Source organism: Myodes glareolus, chromosome 27, assembly GCF_982192425.1.
Source record: "Myodes glareolus chromosome 27, mMyoGla1.1, whole genome shotgun sequence".
Classification (NCBI taxonomy): domain Eukaryota; kingdom Metazoa; phylum Chordata; class Mammalia; order Rodentia; family Cricetidae; genus Myodes; species Myodes glareolus.
In genome coordinates, this window is record NC_142052.1 from 6,559,295 (window position 1) to 6,579,642 (window position 20,348).

At 38.4% G+C, this 20,348-nt stretch overlaps 1 protein-coding gene across 7 annotated transcripts in view; it reads right to left on the reverse strand.

Annotated features, from left to right (window-relative positions):
- Window positions 1–1,049: 1,049 nt before the first annotated feature.
- The window catches only part of Cacna2d1 (calcium voltage-gated channel auxiliary subunit alpha2delta 1), a 431,327-nt gene continuing 412,028 nt past the window's right edge, over window positions 1,050–20,348 (reverse strand). For all 7 annotated transcript variants that reach the window (XM_085684078.2, XM_085684077.2, XM_085684081.2 and 4 more), the window contains 3 exons: window positions 17,939–18,048; window positions 17,519–17,601; window positions 1,050–4,949 (listed from right to left, as the gene is read on the reverse strand). In XM_085684078.2, the coding sequence (XP_085540204.2) occupies window positions 4,833–4,949; window positions 17,519–17,601; window positions 17,939–18,048 (310 nt within the window). In that variant the 3' untranslated portion in view covers window positions 1,050–4,832. The remainder of the gene's footprint in view (window positions 4,950–17,518; window positions 17,602–17,938; window positions 18,049–20,348) is intronic.

Sequence of the window (20,348 nt, forward strand, 5' to 3'; positions counted from 1 at the left end):
TGTCTTACAGATGTAAGATCCCAGGACCCAATTAAATACAGCGCAAAACAGGGAGCTAAATGGCGGACCGCAGAGCGATAGACAGCGGTGGGGTGACCAGCAGTGGTGAGGCTGCTGCGTGTGCTGGAGAGCTCTCCTGAACACAGTTGCAGGCAGAAGGGACAAGAAGACTGCAGAGCAAAGCAATTGGAAGAGCTTTGTGGAAGAGATTCGATGGAGCCTGTTTCCCACTTGCAAAGATGGAAAGGGATCAAGATGACTGACAAAGGGAATGAGGCTCTCTGGGGAGAACAAGGATCGACTGAGCGGATCAACTGGCGTTGAATGAAGCCAGACGCTCAAAAAACAAATGTTATCGACTTTAATACTTCTAAGTAGGCTTGTTTTCCGGTTAATGTGCCTTGATCAGACATGGTGGAGAGATGTTCCAGGAATCATTCCCATATATGACAGACTCTAACGCAGTACATGTTTTGCTTTATTGTATGAAATACTTCGGTGCAGAGAAGTAGGAAAATAAGCAAAGATGTACAGCCGTGGCTTCCACACACCATCAGCCTTCGCGTCATGAGGTGAGCAGGCGTGAGGCGACTGTCCATTGGCCTTATACCTTACACGATATTTTAATCCTCTCTCTTCCATTTATTGCCAATACCTTGGAGAAATACTTGTATTTATTTATATGTAAGGTATATCAAACATATTCACGTGTCAGGTGAGTTATTTCTTCCAGGGTCTTTAAAGAAACCCGGAAGCACTATTTCCCCCCTTGGAAATTTTCTTATTTAATGTATTAAACTCCTTAAGGTCCTGGTGGAGCATTCCCAGATAAGGATGGTCGGAGTTATATGAAGATTGATCCTATGTATTCACTTGTGTGTTGATATCTGGAACTGGAAAAGCCCACACTTAAAACCAAATTTTGTTTCTGCAGTCTAGAATCCTCTCCATCCAGACCGAGGCCTGTTTCTTTTACAAACATACTTAACAGGGACTATTGTCCCTTTCAACTAGATCTTTAAAAAAAGGCAAAAACCCAAACTGTATGGTGACTTTCAATGATAAACTTTTATTCTGAATATACTGTTTTTTTTTTGCACAAGATTTAACACAACGTTTTCTGGGATTATAAATATTTTTTTATAACAGTATTATACAAATTTTTACAAAATGTTTTCATCCTGCTAGTTAATTTCCACAAAAGTGTCAAGAGAACATAATAAGGGAAGGGAAGATCTGTTGTTCACAAAAGCCACTCGGCCTTAAGCATGACGCACAATGAGCATTTCATGAAGGGAACCCCAAAAGCATGATCCCACAGTCATACCGCACAAGGAAAGGACAGCTTTGCCAGGTCACATTGGAAACTCAGTTGGCATCTTTGCAAGACAGTATCCCAAGAGTCTCAGTGGAATTTCCATGGTTCTGTTATGTGAACTAGAAACAAGGTAGATGAAACCATGGGTGAGGGCTATCTAATTCTGCAAAATTCTAGAAGTGTTCAGCACTTCTTGGTAGTTCCATTTCAGTGATTTGTTCTTTACAGAAATGTACAGTGAATATTAACAATATTAACATTCTGCTATGGAAAACAATGATAGTCCCAGCTGATGATAAAATATTTGGAGATTGGGGCAAGTGGAAAAAAAATCACAAAATTCATTGTGTCTTGCTAAGTTAGACTCTATGTCTTTAGACTTAGGAGTTTTAAATTAAGACGTAGAATTTCAGCTTTGGTGACTTGAAGACAGGCATTTAAATGAGATTTAACGTACAAGAGAGCATCAAATAAGCAAGTAACACTTGGGTTGCAAAGGTCACTTAAAGGGGATACCGCCTATTTGAACCCCATAAGGCCAGCTTTACAAAGGAATAGTATATATAGGAAAAATTACAAATGGTAGCAACACTGTGTTTCCCAAGGGAAGCAATAATGCTTCAAGCATTAGAAACATGAAAAAAGAGGCCCAGGACCTAAAAATCTCTTCAATCAAACTTGCTAACTATGTCATGTTAAAAACCTGTTACAAATGTGGACCACGATTGGCATTTGGCAGTAATGCTGGTTGTTCAAATGAAGAAAAGATGAGACCATTTATGCAGAAATTCTTTCCTGCTACTCAACACCAATGCAAGACTTGTTTTGACTTTGTTTATGTGAAAAAGGACACTGAGCTACATGAGTATAGCAGCAATTAACGAATAGGAACAGTTTAAATGCTTTTTAAAATGATCTCTTATTTAGTTTTGTTTCTGTAAATAACACACTATACTTACTCTTGCTAATAGAATTTGCAGAAAAAATGTTAAATGTAAGATTGCAATTTTGGTGGGCTGGATGTTACTGTCACTTAGACATGTTTACAAAAACATAAACCTTAGTCTAAGTTGTGAAAAGGTGTTTTAGTCAGCGGGCATGTTTTTGCCCAATTGCTTACCATATTTGTGGTTGTGATGACATAGAACTCGAACCAAATGAGGCCTTTCCAAGAGGTGCCAAGTTCAGGGGCGGCCAGACAACAATAATGTCACTGATGGTCATATGCTTTGTGAGTGACATTAGCCATGAAAGTATAATCAATACAATTGAAACATAATTTAAGGTCGGCTATTGTTTGCCAGAAGCAATTCAATGGTTTTAATGTGCATCGCTCTTACGTATGAAGTAGCAGTTCCCTTTCCCAACATGTCCAGGATTTAAAGTAGTCCAGCAAAAGGTAATAATGTTTGAAATAATCGACACACAGCATGACTTAAACATAGTTTCCCTTCCTTTACATTACCTCTCTGTTTTCTAAGGTCAACAGCAGTTATGAATAGACTAAAAATGACAATGTATTAGAAGTGGTGACTGATGTCACTTCAAAAGTCAATAGTGGCGAAGTAATTTCAATTGCCCCTCCCCCTTTCGAATTGAAACAAAATCTTAACTTATAAAATATACAAATGGTACTCAGGATAGCATGGTGGTAGGAACAAATAACAATCTTTGCAAAGCTATAAACAAAACAATAAACTATGTTAAAGAGTTGGCTACAACTTTGATATGTGGAGCATACTAAAGTATGCTGGAGATTGTAAATAATTCTGATTGTAAAATTATAGATATGAAAATTTCCAGCATATGCACACACCAATACTTGGCATGTGTAACTAAAAAGAAAAAAATCTTCATTTATCATAAAAATATATGCATCCTTTCAGCTTACAGTAAAATTACTCTTCTTAGACACATTCATTGTTTTTACCCTTTCTTCAAATACTGTTTACTCCTGAAAATAATTTCTCAATGCAGAATAAAGTTTAGCTACCATATTAATCTATAATGATATTTCTGACCTACTACACTAATGCTTTTCACCAAGGAAGCTGTATAAAATCAAATTTTATTATTCACAATCAAGTGTTCATGTGCATACAGATAGATTCAAGGTTTCCTGTTTGTTCAGATTAATGTAAAACCCCTCAGGAAGTGGCGTGGGAATTTTGATCATATGATCATACCAAAATGGAGAGACAGAAGCAGCGAGAGCAGCAATTTCCAGATTGTACATGCTACTATTGAAACGAACAAAGAGGAAACCTAGGCTGAATCTCCATTGAGAACATATATGTACTTTTCAAAAAATAAATGTGTTAAATCTGATTTATGTACTTAAAATATCTGTACATAGGTTTTCAGGCAGAAGCATGAATCTGTATAAAATCCATGAATTCTCATGTCCCCCGTCTGTCTAACCCGGTCATTCAGCATGTCCGTCACACAGTATATTCAGAGTAGTTCAACAACATGTTAAAAGATGACGTAAGTGCATTTACACTGCAAGGTTCAGTTTCTTACATGACAACCATGTCACCCACTTAACTCTTCGGTGGACTATACTCTACAGTAAGAAGGAAAACAAACCAGAAAGTTAAAATAGCAGCAGCATCATGCAAAATACCCTTGGCAACCCAAGTTCATCACCCACAGGAAAACACTTCCCCTCCCCCCACAAGCTTCTCTTAGAGTGAGCTAAATATCTGGCTAGCACTACAGGACTGTACTTTGAACAGAAGGGACATGACGTCACGCGTTAAAGGGCTTCCATGTATGAGGAAATGTGTCATGAATTCCAATTTCACCCACAAGCACCCGTAACCTCGTTACCCCTTCCAAATTTTCAAACCAATGCTTCCCGCCTAACCCGAATTCAACTGGTCACAGTTGCATTTTGTTTTTGGCAGAGAAATCATTCTTTGATAAGGCATTTGATTCATGGCAAATTTTTTTTTGGTAGAAAATTAGCCATTAGTTTGTATTTCAACAGTTTAGACCAATGGATTTTCTCCCTCCCTCTCTCTATATTTAATAACTACTCACAGCAGGAAATTACTTTTTAACAGAAAACAAGTGAAGGCAAAAATGTCATTGCCCCCTGCCCTAGGGCTTTCTCTTTTTTCTTTTCTTTTTTTCTTCTTCTTGGTAAAACTGCAGCCGATTGAAATTGTAGATCAGTCAAGATGCCGCTTCTTTTCGCAATGCCTGCATGGGGGAGCCTCCTACATGTAATCACCAGTGGGACGACAGTGAACCCCCAAATTTCCCACAGAGCACAGACAGAGTTTTGCTTTGATGTCAGACATAGATGACGTAGCATTCACACAAGCTCCAGCTTCCGACACCCTGACATGCAGCCAGTGGGTGATCAAGAATCTGAGCCTTAGATTTATGCCATGGTAGAGGCCCGGCTAATGTTCTGGGTAGCTTCTTCAACTGACTCTAATAATGGAACTGAGGGCTCGTGTGTTGGCAGGATCTGGATTGTAGTTGCAGAGATGGGGTCAGAAGGTCACCATAGGTAGTGTCTGCTGCCAGATACGAGCCACAGCAGGAGAAATTGGAGTCCAATGATAGACCACAAGGAAGGGTTTAAGCCAGAGACACCACCACAGTCGGTATAATCCTCCTGTTGGAAATACACACAAATAAATAACATTACCATTTTTTTAAAAAAATATTTATTTATTATGTACACAATATTTTGTCTGCGTGCATGCCTGAAGGCCAGAAGAGGGCACCAGACCTCATTACAGATGGTTGTGTGTCACCATGTGGTTGTTGGGAATTGAACTCAGGACCTTTGGAAGAGCAGGCAATGCTCTTAACCTCTGGGCCATCTCTCCAGCCCATCATTACCATCTTGAAGAAACATGTAACAAAGCAACTTTTAGGTTAACTCACATTTACTCCATTTTTGAACTTACCTGGTAAAATTGTTTTACCTGGAACTGAACTGGGTAATATTGATCTAGCTTTTACTATACAGAAACTGTGCCAAAGTGGTCTCCGTAGTAGCATTTCTCAAATGCTTGTAATTCTGATAGTGATGAATGAAAGCTAATAATGAATTCTTGTTTGGACAGAGGAATTACTAATTAAAAACTCAGCTGCAATGATGAACAATCCTTTATATTTACATATCTAAGTTATAAACATACAATGTAATATATTTTAATAATTAACAAAAACTATCATTTTAATCTGTTATCCATAAGCAAAAATCAATAAACTGAAAAAGTAAAAATCCATTTCCATATATTTCTCATGTCTAAGGTGAACTTATAGGCTACAGGCACCCTAACTTTAGGAATTACAGTCAAGTGAGAAATAACATATTTGAACCTGAAGCAATACAAAAGTACCCTGAAAACACAGAGTCCCAATAAAGAACTAAGGTGGAAAGAGAAGCCAGGCTTATCCACTGAGCCACGTGGTGACTCAGCATGTGTGGTGGCCACACCCACAGGCCAGCAGAGGCTCAGGCAGATGCCCAAGAGCACAGCTATTCTTGACCTTTCCTTCCCATGGTTCCGTACTTTGCAACATTCCCTACAGTTTAAGACTCCACACATTGTAGTGAATTTCATAAACGAAACTCATGCCCACTCATTCTCATAAACACACTTTTAAGAATTCATTGAGGCTCATCTTCCATGGATCGAAATAGGCTACACAAATAAATGTGAGCAAGGGTTCTTTGTAGAGTAATTTTACAGGGTCCAAACTCTCAAAGGCTGGGAGCTTCCAATTTACTTCCCTGCCAGAGATTAAAGCACTACTTGAAGCTGTGTTTGGAGGTAGCATACTTGTTTTCTATTCAAGAAAATGCTGAGAAAATAATACATTAAGGAAAAATTTTTAATTTTGAAATGCTGCCTCTTAAATTCTGTGGTAGTTTGAATGTAGTTGGTCCTCATAACCTCATAGGGAGTGGCGCTATTCGGAAGTGTGGCTTTGTTGGGGTAGGTATGGTCTTGGAGGAAGTGAGTCATTGTGAGTGGGGAGAGGCTTTGAGGTTTCCTATTCTCAAGATACCCCAGTGTCTCAGTCAACTTCCTGTTTGTCTGTGAGATGCACGCTCTCAGCTCTAGTGCCACATCTTCCTGTCCACGGCCATGCTCCCCGTCATGATGATAAGGGATGGAACCTCAAACACTGTAAGCAAGCTACCATAATTAAATTTCCCTTATAAGAGATGCCATGGTCACGGTGTCTCTTCACAGCAATAGAAACCTTACCTAAGACAAACATAGTGAGATGGTTCTAATCTGACTAGCTAACAGAGCAGATCAACAGTTCTCACCTTATTGACAGCTCAGGAGAACTCAATGCTGTGTAACGTTCCTTTTCCACACCCTGTTCTCAGGGGTTCCTGGCTATCACTCCAGGTAGTCTAGAAATTTCTCTGGGATTCTCTTGCTCTCCCTGAGCTGGCCTCACTCCATCAGGATCTCTAAATGGTGAGCTTTTCCAGAGTTTAGCTTTCTGTCCTCTTTTTTCTCTTTGCGTTTGGTTTATCTAAGTGTCCTGCCTACAAAATTCACCTACTGTACTTGGAAATGACTCTTCCTGTTATAGCTCTCCTCTGACTCTTCCATCACCAACTCTCCTCTCGTCTGTATTGTGAGGTTTAAAACTTAACTACCAAGCTCGCTGATTCCTCCCAGCAGCGTCCCTTAGTCGTACTTCTAGCATAGATCAGGCCAAAGACTCCGAGGTAATTTGAGATTCCTTCCTTTCTCAAGTCAAATCCGCCAGGAAGTCCTCTTAACTGTGGCTTCAAAATTCGCCTCCAAATGTCCTGCTCTCTGTCTCAGGTCTGTCGCCATCACCTCACCGTGAGGAGCCTCGCTTTTCCCACTGCTTCTGCTCTGCTCCAAACAACTGTCCTTGTGAACCAGAGGTCAAATCCGTCTACCTCGTATGTGAGATGTGCACCATGCTCTAAAGACAACCCACATCTGTCCTAAGGGCGCCAGGCTCGTCTATCTTCTGGACCCAAGCAGCCTTTGGCGTTACACATTCTCACATCCCGGAATCTTTTCCCTTCCCTGACTCTGCTGTCGTTCTCTACCATGCGCCCTCTAGCGCAGGGCATTTTCACTTCTTCCCTTTCTTCCGCTGCTTTTCTCTCCGAGGAGGGTCGCCCCGAAAGAGTTCAGTTACACTTGAATTTCAAATTGAAAAACCACTTTTAATAAATATATATGAATCCCAAATATCTTGAGATTAGTATAAAGACACACGTAATTGTTACTTCACAAGGAGTCCCCCAGTCTGGCTAATTAGTAGTCACGGAAATAAGAGTCAGCATACAGACACAACTTGCTTATATCTGAAGAACGGATGTTGTCACAGAGACTCCTATAAAAATACAACATGTCTTTACACTCTAGACATGAACTCTGAAGAAACAGTCTCTGGCCCTTCATTTATTTTTATGGTGATAAATGTGTCTGCCTCTCTTGTGGAGATGGTAGGTCAGAAGTTGTTACAAGGCCATGTTATGTAAAAAATATTATGATATACACTTTTAAGAAATTCTAAATCACAAGTGGGCAGATTTCAGGAGAAACTTCAGCATTTTTCTCTCGACAACAGTGAAATCCCATTGACTATGTCACCAATCAAGCTGATTTTTAAGAGATTTTTTTCACAGTAGAAAAATAACACATTAATATTTTAGCTTAATATTAAAGTCAATAAAATGAGAGGTGCCAATATTGTGTAGAGCCCCGGGTCTACCCTTGCTCCTGGGGTGCATCTTGAGGACAGCTTTTGGTCAGCCAGCTAAACATCCTGTTTGTTCCTGTGCTCCCTCTGCCTAGCCTGGTGATTAGCTGTAGGGCATTGTTCCATCTTTGGTACGATAATTTCCCACCTGCCTGGGAAGAAATCCTTGTGCAGCAGCTAGGTATAATAGATTTTCCCCAAAGTTGAATAAAGGGCATTCAGCTGATCTCCTTTTGAATGACCTAGGTCTCTTGTGTGTTCTTTCAATCTCCAGGGCCTTGCCTGACTCGCTTACGGTACAGTGACGTGCAAACTGTACCGAGGGAGTAACACAGAATCGGGTGTTACAATATTGTATGCATTTATCTTGATAGACAAAAGAATTTTACTGGACTGCCTCACAAGCCACCCCTCTCAATAGAGTAATAATAAAAACATCACCTGTTAAATCTTTATTTCCTTTCCTGTCCGTCACTGATTAAAGGAGAAATAGTCACACTGTATTTTACAGTTCACAGTTGCATTCATGTCGTTTTGTCTAAGGCTGGCATTATAGTACCCTGCGTAGGCATGGCTGAAGTCTCTTCTGTTCGATGTGATTAAATAGGTATTGGAAAACTTCTTTCTCCTCAATCAGAACATAAGATAACTGCACAAAGATCACAGTAATTTAAAGAAAACTTGGATATTTTAGAATTTTTTTTTCAAAATTAAAAAATTTGATTAGGGAGATACTGTATTTTGTTTTGTGTTCTGAATTATAACTATGTCATTTCTTTCCAATGACATAAAACAGCTGAATACACCCAACAATAATGGATCACTTTTAATTTTAGGGAAATCTGTGGGCAAGTAGATACTTCAAAATTACCCTTTTAATGGAAATATACCCAACACATGCTGTGCTTCCTCTCATTTTTAAAGAAATATTTTCATTAACCTTAACTTCATTAACCCATGAGTTGAGTGATTTTTTCATCCATGTTAGGCATTGACTCAGAGCATCCGTGGTCACCCCCCAAAGACCTTTACATATTGGGGTCACTGACTTTCCCCTGGAGATAAAGAAGGGAGGACAAGAAGGTACATAAGGTCTTCCTGTGAGCAGCAACAGTTGCTAAGAAGGAGAAATTTGGGGAGGTGTAGCTGGCCACATGTTGTGTAGACTCCTGCCAATAAACTTGGGAGGAATTCCTACTTGCATTGGTTGCTGCTTCCCTATCTGAAGTGAATGCAAACAGACACAACAGGAGAGGTCACACAATGTCACGAACCTCATGAGAGAGTGAGTACACTTGGTCAAGATTTTACATGTAGAAGGCCTAAGAATCATACACATATAAAGTGCATGTTCACTTTATATGACATACGTTTATATTCTGAGTTTGCTGAAAATAATACAATTCTCCCAATGGGCCTGCTTTAACTTTAATGACCTTCAGCGATTTTGCTTGTCTTTCTTTTGCTCTTTACCTTGTAAGTCTGCATAAAAACCCCATTGAAAGGTCTACTTTAGATGTGTATGTTTTAGGAAGTCCTCGTGGTGGGGAGCTTTGTAATTGTATAGCCATACTACGACAGTGTGCCAGGGCTCTTGCATTAGATGTTCAGGAGGGTCACAGGAGATGTGCCCAGATGGCAAGTGTTTACTTGATGCTGGTTCATGCTTTGGGCTGTATAACTGTGGGAAAGCACTCTTCCTTGGGAAGCAAGTATCTCGTGTGAACAATCTGCGCTCAGAGATTTGTGTGGTAGACACTGAATTTGCGCAAAGAGATCCCAGACTTTAAAGCCTTCTCTGTGAATAATGCTTACATTGAAAATTAACTTCCATTTGGGTAGAAAAGTTGGTAAACAAAGAAAAGCTATCATTGCAGTAGCCAGTGATGAAGGAAGAACAATCTTAGGCTCTACTGTGCAGTATTGTTTCTGCACTAAAGCATGGAAAATTCTCATATTTCAATGATCATATACACATGCTCCTATTTCTGTAAGCATCCTTCATGGTTTTCTTGATGTTCTTGTCTATTTTATTAATAAAACTTTAGGTCCTCTTTAGAACATTTACTTGCTGTTTTCTCTAATATTTGTTTCATGGAATATTTTCATTAAGTAGTGGTAGCATAAAAAGCTCAGTAGTTATTATTTTACATCTAATTGATAAGGTGCAATTCATATCTATCTAAAATTTTTATGATTGATAAAAGTAAATTGCACAATGAAACATAAAAATTAATGGACTTTTACACCATTTCATATATGTCATATCATATAAGTTGATACCCTTTGGTTCCATTTTGTTCATCTTTATTACGATTAAAAATAAGGACATCTATAGAAGCATCCTATCACATTTAAAGTGATTAATTACATACTTTTAATGGACTGATAAATGTATATTCCAGATCACACTATGTATATTGATTTTATGGACGTATGTATGTATTTTACAAAGGAATGTTCTTTGAACTATTTTACCATGAAAACTGTTGTTTTATCATCTCAGAGAAGAAACGTGGCTGTTCTCTGTGCTTTCCTCTGCTCTCCCGGTCTTCCACGAGCCCACTCAGCTCTTACTAACATCCACCCAGTCTGGGGAATTCCTAATCAATATCTACTTGAGGACCAATGATGGCAGAGATGGGCAAATGCCGCTGCAGCATTACCATGACAATGATTCTTGAGTATCGGCAATAAAACAGCTTCAACAATACATGGAACATGAGCCACAGAGGTACCCCGCAGCAGCCTGCTTTCTTACTGCTTTCCCAAAGATTAAAGATTAATGGCAATTTTGGCTCTGGTACAAATACTAGTGCTTAAAATGAGTTCAGAACTTAAAACTCTTTATACAAAAATATTACAATAAGTATACACATATTTTGGGAATAAGTACTAAAATATTACTTAAGTTAGATGTGCTGGGGAAAAAGGGGGGAGAAAAAGAATAAGAAAAACATCTGAATGACTGGCTCAGATATATTTAAACTACCTATTACATTTGAAACGACCCATTAATTATACTTAAACATTTTAAAAATTAAATCAAGATCACAAGCTCTAATAATTATGTATTGAGTGAAAGTAAAATTTCATAAGTTTTTCAATTTTTGTCTATATTGGTGTAATGATTATACCAACACCTTATAAGAAAAATAATGATCTTTAAACCAACACAGGAATCTGACCCACTGGGCTTAGCATGAGAAACAGATGCAACATTTGAAAAAGAGAAGCTACAAAATAATATTAGTACTGGAACTGTAATAATCTTGCTTTAGAATATGTTTTATCATGAACTTAAGTATACGGGTTCTTTTCTAAAATTCTAAGTCAAAACCAAAAGGAAAGAAAACATTAGAGGAAGTGACTGGCCATCCACAGCCCATTCCAACTAGGAGGAAAATGAGGATAGGATCTAGCATCATAGAGCTGGCAGGACTCATTGTACAAACAACTTGATCCTATTAACAACGGGCGAAGTAGCAAGTACAGGGAAGGGAAAGAAAGCCCAGCAAAGAAGACAAGCAGGAGGCGATTTCATGCGGTCTACTGCAGTTAGGGGAGCCTCCACCCAGGGCAGTGGCACACTGCCGTTGCAAGTAAGCACTGAGAAAGTGCTCTCCTGCTGAAGAAACAACGCATGGTTAGCACCCGGCCAACATAGCTGTTACATTCAGACTGCTTCGAGGTGTCAGATATCCTCAGAGCCTTGATGAAATGATACAGTGTCTTCTGATGAGAATATCTGAGGCGGGGTTTCTACATCATCTTGTAAATTCTTCTCTGTGACTTTAATCTAAGCTGATGACAGGGGGCTGAAGAATGATGTTTCTATAATGACTGACATTTCTCTGGGGCCCCTAAGCAGCTCTTCGGGAAATGGTTAACATGAGCAGGTCACTAGAAAACACGACAGATGGAAGGTAGGGTAGAGATAATAGCAGGAGTCCTCATATCTGTGTGTTCCAAAAGCCTTCCTTGATAAAGTTGGAAAAAGTAATTTCAATTTTGAATCACTTTTCAAGACAATATATCAGTTCTTCTTAAATAGATCTAGTTGCCACATATTATGTTTTTAGATCTGTTCCCACCACCAATTTGATTTGTTTAACTTACTATGAGAATGTGCCATGCATGTGACGAGGAGGCCAGGAAAGAACATCCTCTGTCCATCTTACTGCCTCGAGACAGCGCCTGCCACTGAGCTAAGAGCTCATCATGTTGGCAAGGGTAGATGGCCAGTGCATCTGCGGTCTTCTGTATTTATCCCCTAATGTTGGGCTTCTAGTCACTGGCAGTCATATCTGGCTTTTTATGTGGATTAAGAGAATTAAAATTCAGCTACTCTGCTTGTTTTAAATCAACATATCAATTTGTGTAATGTATGCCTGTGAAAACGAGTTACTATTTCTGAGGCTGATATTGCTGTATTTTAGGAAAAACACCTATAAAAATACACAATAATTCCTGGATGTCTCTACAAAGTCTTTAAAAAACCAGTTCACAAGAAGACAATGCTCTGTTCTGTTTGAATACTCTTTGGGGTATGTGAGCTAGTGAGCAAAAATAAAACAGAAAAAATTAGAGACTTGGGTAATATTACCTTGATAGTGGTAAAAGTATATAGACAGTGATCTATTACAGTCATCTTTGTGAACAAAGCTGGCTAATTTTAGAAGCAAAGACATTGAATATATATGAGAATATATGTATATATAAACTAATAAACAAACATTTGATCTAGCTGAATATATGTGTATTAACTGACTATAATAGCATGTCAAAGCAGTAGGCAGTAGAAAGCACTAATTTTTAGGAAAAGTTGTAATCATCATTAAACAATATATGTTAGGTATGAGTTATAATATTTTGTGAGCTTAACCCTGTATTTTTGTCTAAGATAAAGGGAAAATAAATTAATGCAATTGAGGGAGTAATGGAATTTAAAATGATATAGTGGAAAGGAGAAGAAAATAATTAAATAATAACTCAAAGAGACTGTAGCAACATGTACAAGACCCACACAGGTCTTTACATGATGGGTCCTAGAGCTAAAGGTCAAGTAGACACATGCCCCCATCCCTAACCCAGAAGCTACCTCCAATTAAGAGTCACTTGCAAATGAAAAACTAGTTTTCTCCAAGGGAATTTCACTAAGGAAGCAAACAAACCACCCTTAAGGGCAGGTCCTATGCCCAGCTCTAGATGACCAACATCAAATGAACTTAAGGGAATATTTGGAGGTTCTTTGCCTCATAAAATTGTGTCACAGTTTTTGCTTTATGTTCGGTTTTGTTTTATTTTTATAACCTTATAGGTCCTTTGTATATGTATTATGGCTTCTTGATGTGGGATTCCCCCTCTGTATGCTGAGAGTATCATTGGTTAATAAAGAAGCTGCTTTTGGCCAATGGCTTGACAGAGTGAAGCCAGGTGGGAAGATGTATATATAGAGAGAGAGTATGAGGATTCAGGTAGAAGCTGTGTAGCCACCGCCAGAGAAAGACATGGCAGAACCTTGCTGGTAAACCACAGACATGAGGCAATACACAGATTAATAGAAACGGGTTAATTTAAGATATAAAGTTAGCCAGAAACACACTTAAGCTATTAACCAAATAGTATGGCAAATAATATAGTTTCTGTGTGATTATTTCAGGTGTCTGGGTAGCTGGGAAACGAACAAGCAGCCCCACTATAAGTTGGCGTGCCAACATGGTCAACGATATCCAGGTAAAATCCTGAGAAAGTTTATAAAGGAATTCTAGACTTACAAAAGAACAGAGTTAAGCATGGCTTTTTGGTAGTTACATCTTTTTGGGTGGGCTCTATTTGCTAGAAGCAAGCGGAGCCATGATTCCTTTAGAGATCTTTATGATTCAGCATAGGAAAAAAAAAAAACCAAAAAATGGCCGCTTCCTGGGCTGTACTCCCAGCACAAACTCTGGCTACTTCAGGAGGCCCAGCACTTGAATGGGATTTGTGAGCAGCGTGCTGCAAGTCAATGGTGGCAGCATGGGACAACTGGTTATCAGAGTTTAGGTGGTGAGCATGGCTTCTACCTAGCAGTCTCAGAAGCACTGAATGGGCTTCCACCATGTTGGACGGGATGAAGTCAAAGGCAGAGCAGCCTTAGTCCTAATCATGCTGCTTTGCATTTTAAGAAGTGATCCTGTTCAGAAAAAGGATTAGAGATAACCAATAAAGACAGATTCAGATAAAAAAAAAATCTCTGAATAGGTCACAGTGTTAGATAAATGCATGTAGGCTTGGGAGAGAGAAGGAAAAAAGTGTAGAGAGTTATAAAAAGAAGCATTTTTTTTTTAAAATAAAGTCTTTAAAAAGACAGAGTAAACTTATAGAAAAAGTAATAGAGTAAGAAAAATAGGTCACGTAAAGATGGAATATACACAAGAGTGTCTGGATGATGTATATTATTATGTTTTCTTTGAATTTTTTGACTGTAAAGGAACTAAGTACATAGAGACATTTCATTGTATAAACTGCTAAGCTAAACCAACATATATGTTTTAAAGGTTTCTTGACTTCAAAATTTGGGTCTATGGATATGTTGCTTTGGAAGAGAGGTTCTTCTTTTGTTTCCATAGGAAATGAGATCCTGTAGATTTCTTCCAAAATAATGTGGTTTGATGGATCAAGACCTCCCAAAAGGTCACTGTGAACACCCCCCAAAATTATTTTACCCAACAAAAAGCTGGAAGCAGTTTGGAGAGAACTATACCCAAATTCCCAAATATTGTTTATAATGTTTGTTTACATTTAAAGGGGAATATGCTATAGAGATTTACATGGATATGGATCTGGGTTTATTAATAGAAATTTAATGTCAATTTTATTATATATATTTCTGCTCTTGATTAAGATATTGTGTCTGTGCAATTCATTTAAAAATGCAATGTATAATTAAGAGATACAGGTTAATAGATATTAATCTATAATAGTCAAGTTTGTAGTAATGTTAGGCTTTCTAGATGTACAAAGGTATGTTTCAGAAAAATAGGGATTCTTCAAATCTTTCAAAGACATTCAGAATATGGCATTTAAAATGCTTAAGAAGATAGGACTTTTCATGTCAATGAGACACATCTGCTGCTGGCACCAATCTTCTTCAAGAGGATGATGGGCATCAAAGAGGCTTCTTATGGAGTTTGTCAGTCATTTAGGGAAGAAACTGCTATTGCCTAGACTGCTTGATGTTAGGCTGTAGGAATTGTATGTGAAGGACCCACAGAAAAAGGACTGCTGAACTTGCCTCAAGGTGAGACAGTTCTTTGGGATTCCTACTTCATGAAACAGTCTGCCAGACATTCTGCAGGACACAGAAGAAAGCAACAGATGGACTTTGCCATTACAAGGCAGAACAGATCTTTTAATTTCCTGCTTCATGAAAAAGTCTGCTAGTTACTATGGGCTCGTAGGTTGGAGATTGGATGCTCCCACATTACAGAAGAACTTTGGGTGACTGTCCAGGCAGTGAGATGTTTCTGTCAATTTTTGAGTTTTTGAAGTTACAATACACTTCCTGTTATCTTAGGTAATATTATATCCTTCTGGGATCTTTGATGGAGTTGAAAAATAGTCATAGTTACAGTTTTCCTTAGTTATAAAAAAAGATAAAGTAGATATAAATGTTATAACTGTAAGTCTTACATGATACCTGTTTTGCTTTTTTTGTAATCTTGCTATCTTAAAGTTAAAACCTTTTTTATTTAGACAGAAAAGGGGAGGTGATGTGGGATTCTCCTCTGTATGCTATGATTACCATTGGTTAATAAAGAAGCTGCTTTTAGTCAATGGCTTAATGGAGCAAAGCCAAGCTGGGGGAGAGAGAGAGAGAGAGAGAGAGAGAGAGAGAGAGAGAGAGAGAGAGAGAGAGAGAAAGAGAGAGAATAGGCGAAATCATGGAGAAGCTATGTAGCTCCTGCTGGAGAAAGTTGTGCCAGAACTTTGCCAGTAAGCCATAGTCACGTGGCAATACACAGAGCAATAGAAATGGGTTAATTTAAGATATAAGAGTTAGTTAGAAATATGCTTAAGCTATTGGCCAAACGGTATTGCAAATAATATAGTTTCTGTGTGATTATTTTGGTTTTGGGCAGCTTGGAATGAACAAGTAGTTTCTGCCAACAGCTTCTGATTTTGTGTTCTTATGGGCTCCTGTGTGTACAAAAGTATGTCTACATGCATTTTTTTTTGTGCTTTTTGCGGCTCTTTTTCTTGTTTGTTGTTTTGTCCTACTCTAGTTTAATTTTATCATTATTTCTTAGATTCAGTGTTTTCCCATTAAAGACAGAAAGGGCATGGATCTGGATGGGAAGGTAGGGAGGGGAGGAGGAACTGGGAGTAGTCGCGATAGTAAGGGGACAGTAATCAGAATATATTGTACTATAAAACCTATTTCAAATGAAAGGAAAAGGAATGTGTGCTCCAAGTCTGTAGTACTCTGTCAATACCAGGTCTTCAAATAACAGCTCTTGCTAGTGTGTGCCCTGCTTGCATTGTACGCTCATGTTTTTAGAGAGTCAGTTACACCACCCTCATGGTTAGTATGACTTTGGTCTGTCCGCAGCCATGTTCCCCTGTGGTCTTGGGATGCCTCACAATCAGTCCTGGTAATGCAGTAGGCCTGTAATATATTATATATTCTCTGAAAGGAAAAGCCCAACCAATTATTTTTGAAATGACTCTCGGTCATTGTTCCCTAAATGCTTTACTTAACAGTTACTAAGTATCTTTTATATGAATATAGCTTATGAATTGCAGTTTGAGTGAATGGAGAATTGGCACAGCAGTTAAGGCTGATCTTTCAGAGGATCTGGGTTTGATTCCCAGTACTCATGTGATGGCTGACAACAAGCTATAACTCTAGTCCCAGAGGCTGTGATGGCCTCTTCAGGCCACCTTGGGCATGAGGCATAAAGGTGGTACACAGATTATATATGCAGACAAAACATCCATATACACAAAATAATTTTCTTAAAAAAAACAGATATAGGAGAAAAGGTAACAAAATATTTAGATAACTATCCAAACCAGTTTTTAATTGGATGATGACTAAACATATCCTAATTAAAATCAAAATAACACCTGCAGGATTGGAATATAAATTAAGGTAGGGGACATATTTCCTGTGATTAACATTTTATACAGGTTATTATTATTCATTATTATGTCTTTAACATAACTGCATAGACTATTAAAAATTTATTGAAGTTTTGTTTGAAAGTAAGATAGTGAAAAAGGCAGAACTCCTAACTTTATGCTAACCATAAAAAAAAACTAACGAAATGAAATTTTAGTTTACTAGAAAGTACATTATGTTCGAGAGAAAAACTATGGTAAAGATATAATGATGAGTTAAAAATGAAAACCCATCTTTTTAACTCCTGTGGAAAGTGACCATTAATTTCTATTACTGTAACTCATGGAAACCCTTACCAGGACATTGTTGTCAAAGCAGACATCGGGCCCTTTTCGGTATCTGGGGTGCTTCACCATGTCGCAAGGATCTGGACCGTCAGCTAGAGAGCATTGTCAAGGAACAGGGTAGATGGAACTTCTTCCCCACATGGTCAAAAGAGGCAATGAGATACATGGATTTCCAAAACCAATCACAACCGACCTATGTCAGTGTTCTCAGCCAGCAGAACCAATTCAAGTATGCAAACTGGTGAGAAACTGTATGTGTTCAGTGAACGGTTCTCACAGGTCCTGAGTACTGTCATCAGTTCTGACCTTCCAACCAAAGTTTTGGTACTGTAGTATTTTTTCTCTATAAGATAATAAACAGGGTGACAAATTTAAATATTCATTGCTTTAAGATGATCTTCTCCAGACATCCCCAGCACCAAAGGATACAAGTCTGCTCTGCCTGCATGAGCATCCGCGTGTCACAGGGACATGTCCCTTTGCTCTCCACCATTATGAATACTAGGTTGGTGTTCATCAGCTTCTCTACATGAAAGATTCTGCAAAATATATCGTAGAACAGATCACTAAATGAAAACCATCTTTTGGAAAAAAAGAATGGAAATCATTCCAAGATCCTTTCTTAATGAAAAGAAAGATAAAACAATGTATTAAAAAAAAGCATCTGGGATAACACACACGTACACACACATACACACACACACACTCACACTAAAATGAGTATGACTTCAAGATCACTATGTTTTTACTTACTAACATGAACACATTCCCTTTCTCAAAAATAAAAAATCTTGAAGGTCATACTAAAAACGTCTTTGATTGAAATCTTTAAAGTTGTTAGTCCTAATTACAAAATAAGTACTATTTAGTTATTGTCCAAAATACTAAAAAAATGCTGGATTTTAAACATACAGGAAATGGCAGAATTTATAATTGGCAATAAACCAACAATAGTTTATTTTAGAGGCAGGCAAAGCAGGAAACAAAAGGCGGCTAGGCACAGTATCAAACTGAGGTCAGGAGAGAGTGTGGAGCAATGCTCCTCACAGGCTCTCCGCAAGGGCAAAAATGTTTTCTCTCCAAAAGCGGGAAGCAAAGCTCTTGAAATGTGACATAAAATTTCCTTATTGCATTTAACTTTAATGGCAATGCAGACAGGGGCCTGTGGTTGGGAACCGTTACATTGCAGAACTCAGAGACAGAATCAGGCTGTAGCTCCATGCCGAGTGTCAGTTGCTTAGGTTTCTTTTGCAACCAATATGTGAGCAAGATCTAATTTCTTTATGTCTTTTCAAAATGAATTTTACTAGCTTTTCCTTTTGAACTGGGGAAAAAACAGACTACCATAAGTGAGAGAGCTTTCAAGCAAAGCGTTGGACCAGTCTCTACCCTCTCAGTTCTTCATGTACACATTGCTGTTACAGGGCCACATTAGTGCACAGCCCGATGCTGTGCACACACCCCACCTGCAGCCACTCCAGGCTGCTCCTCTAGCTTCCAAACTTGAAAGTTCTGTACACTCACTTTTAAATAAAGTGATCTTTACCCAGAATTCATGTCTGACTTTTCCCTTTACCTTCCTCCTCATAAACTATACCTCCTTGAAGAAGTAGCTTATAAAATCAAGTTGTAAAAAATATTGACTAGGCCTATTGGTTACTCCTTGGAGTAAACATAGTTATTATTAATGTTGTAGACTAACTTCCTCAGCCACCAGCAATGATTCCAGTGCTTTCCTAGGTTACCTTACCTCGTCCCCTTTCCTTTTGCTGTTCATGTTATTCTGGAAAACTTGCCCTCCATCTCTTTTTAAAAAGCCCCTCCACACTTCATACTCTGTGGCTCAGGGACCCCATAGCATGGATTATCATTTTCCGTTTCGGCCTTCCAAAGTCCCGATCTTGCCTTCCTCCTCTATTCTATTACAGTCAAGTGCTATGGGACAATGCTTTTGTACCCAGTAATGATTTGCCATTCGTATTGCTTTAATAAAGCACTGATTGGCCAGTACCCAGGCAGGAAGTGTAGGCGGGGCAACCAGACTAAGAGAATTCTAGGAAGAGGAAAGGCCAGATACAGTCTTCAGTCAGATGCAGAGGAAGCAAGATGAGAATGCTAAACTGAGCCAATTACCTAGTCACGTGGCTAAACATAGATAAGAATTAGGGGCTAATTTAGGTTGTAAGAACTAGTTAATAAGACTAAGGTAATAGGCTAAACAGTTTATAAATAATATAAGCTTCTGTATGTTTCTTTGGCTCTGAATGGCAGCAGGGCCAGGCGGGATAGAAACTTCTGTCTACAGCCAAGAGTATTTTCTCTGTATTTAAAAGATGGGTTTTTTTTGAATGGTAAGATTAACAACGATCTTAGAAGATATTTTTCTCAGAATCTTCAATTGCACATCAAAGTAGTTATATGATTTTTCATGTCAGAGAAGGGTAGAAGTAGACAAAGAACACCCCAATATTTTACAACCCTTCTTATTTATCATAGATGAAAAGGACTCGTATTTGATTGAAATTATCATAACTAAACTTTGTTACAAAGTTTTCAATATCAACTTTGCTTATGAAAATGCACTCAAGTTTCTCTATTCTGTCTAAAATCAGAAGCCGTTATCTTTATCATGCAACTGTAGCTAAAACAATTGTAAGTTATCAAGACTTTATGAGACCTATAACGAAACCAAGTATTTCTGACATTTTCAGCTTAAAACAACTATTCATCTCAAAGATCACTGAGAATTTCTGTTATTCTCCGTGACTACAACAGGTCTAGATACTGCCCTTGGTAAACAAGGACTGGGCCACACAGAGGAGCAATTGCCCTCGGTAAA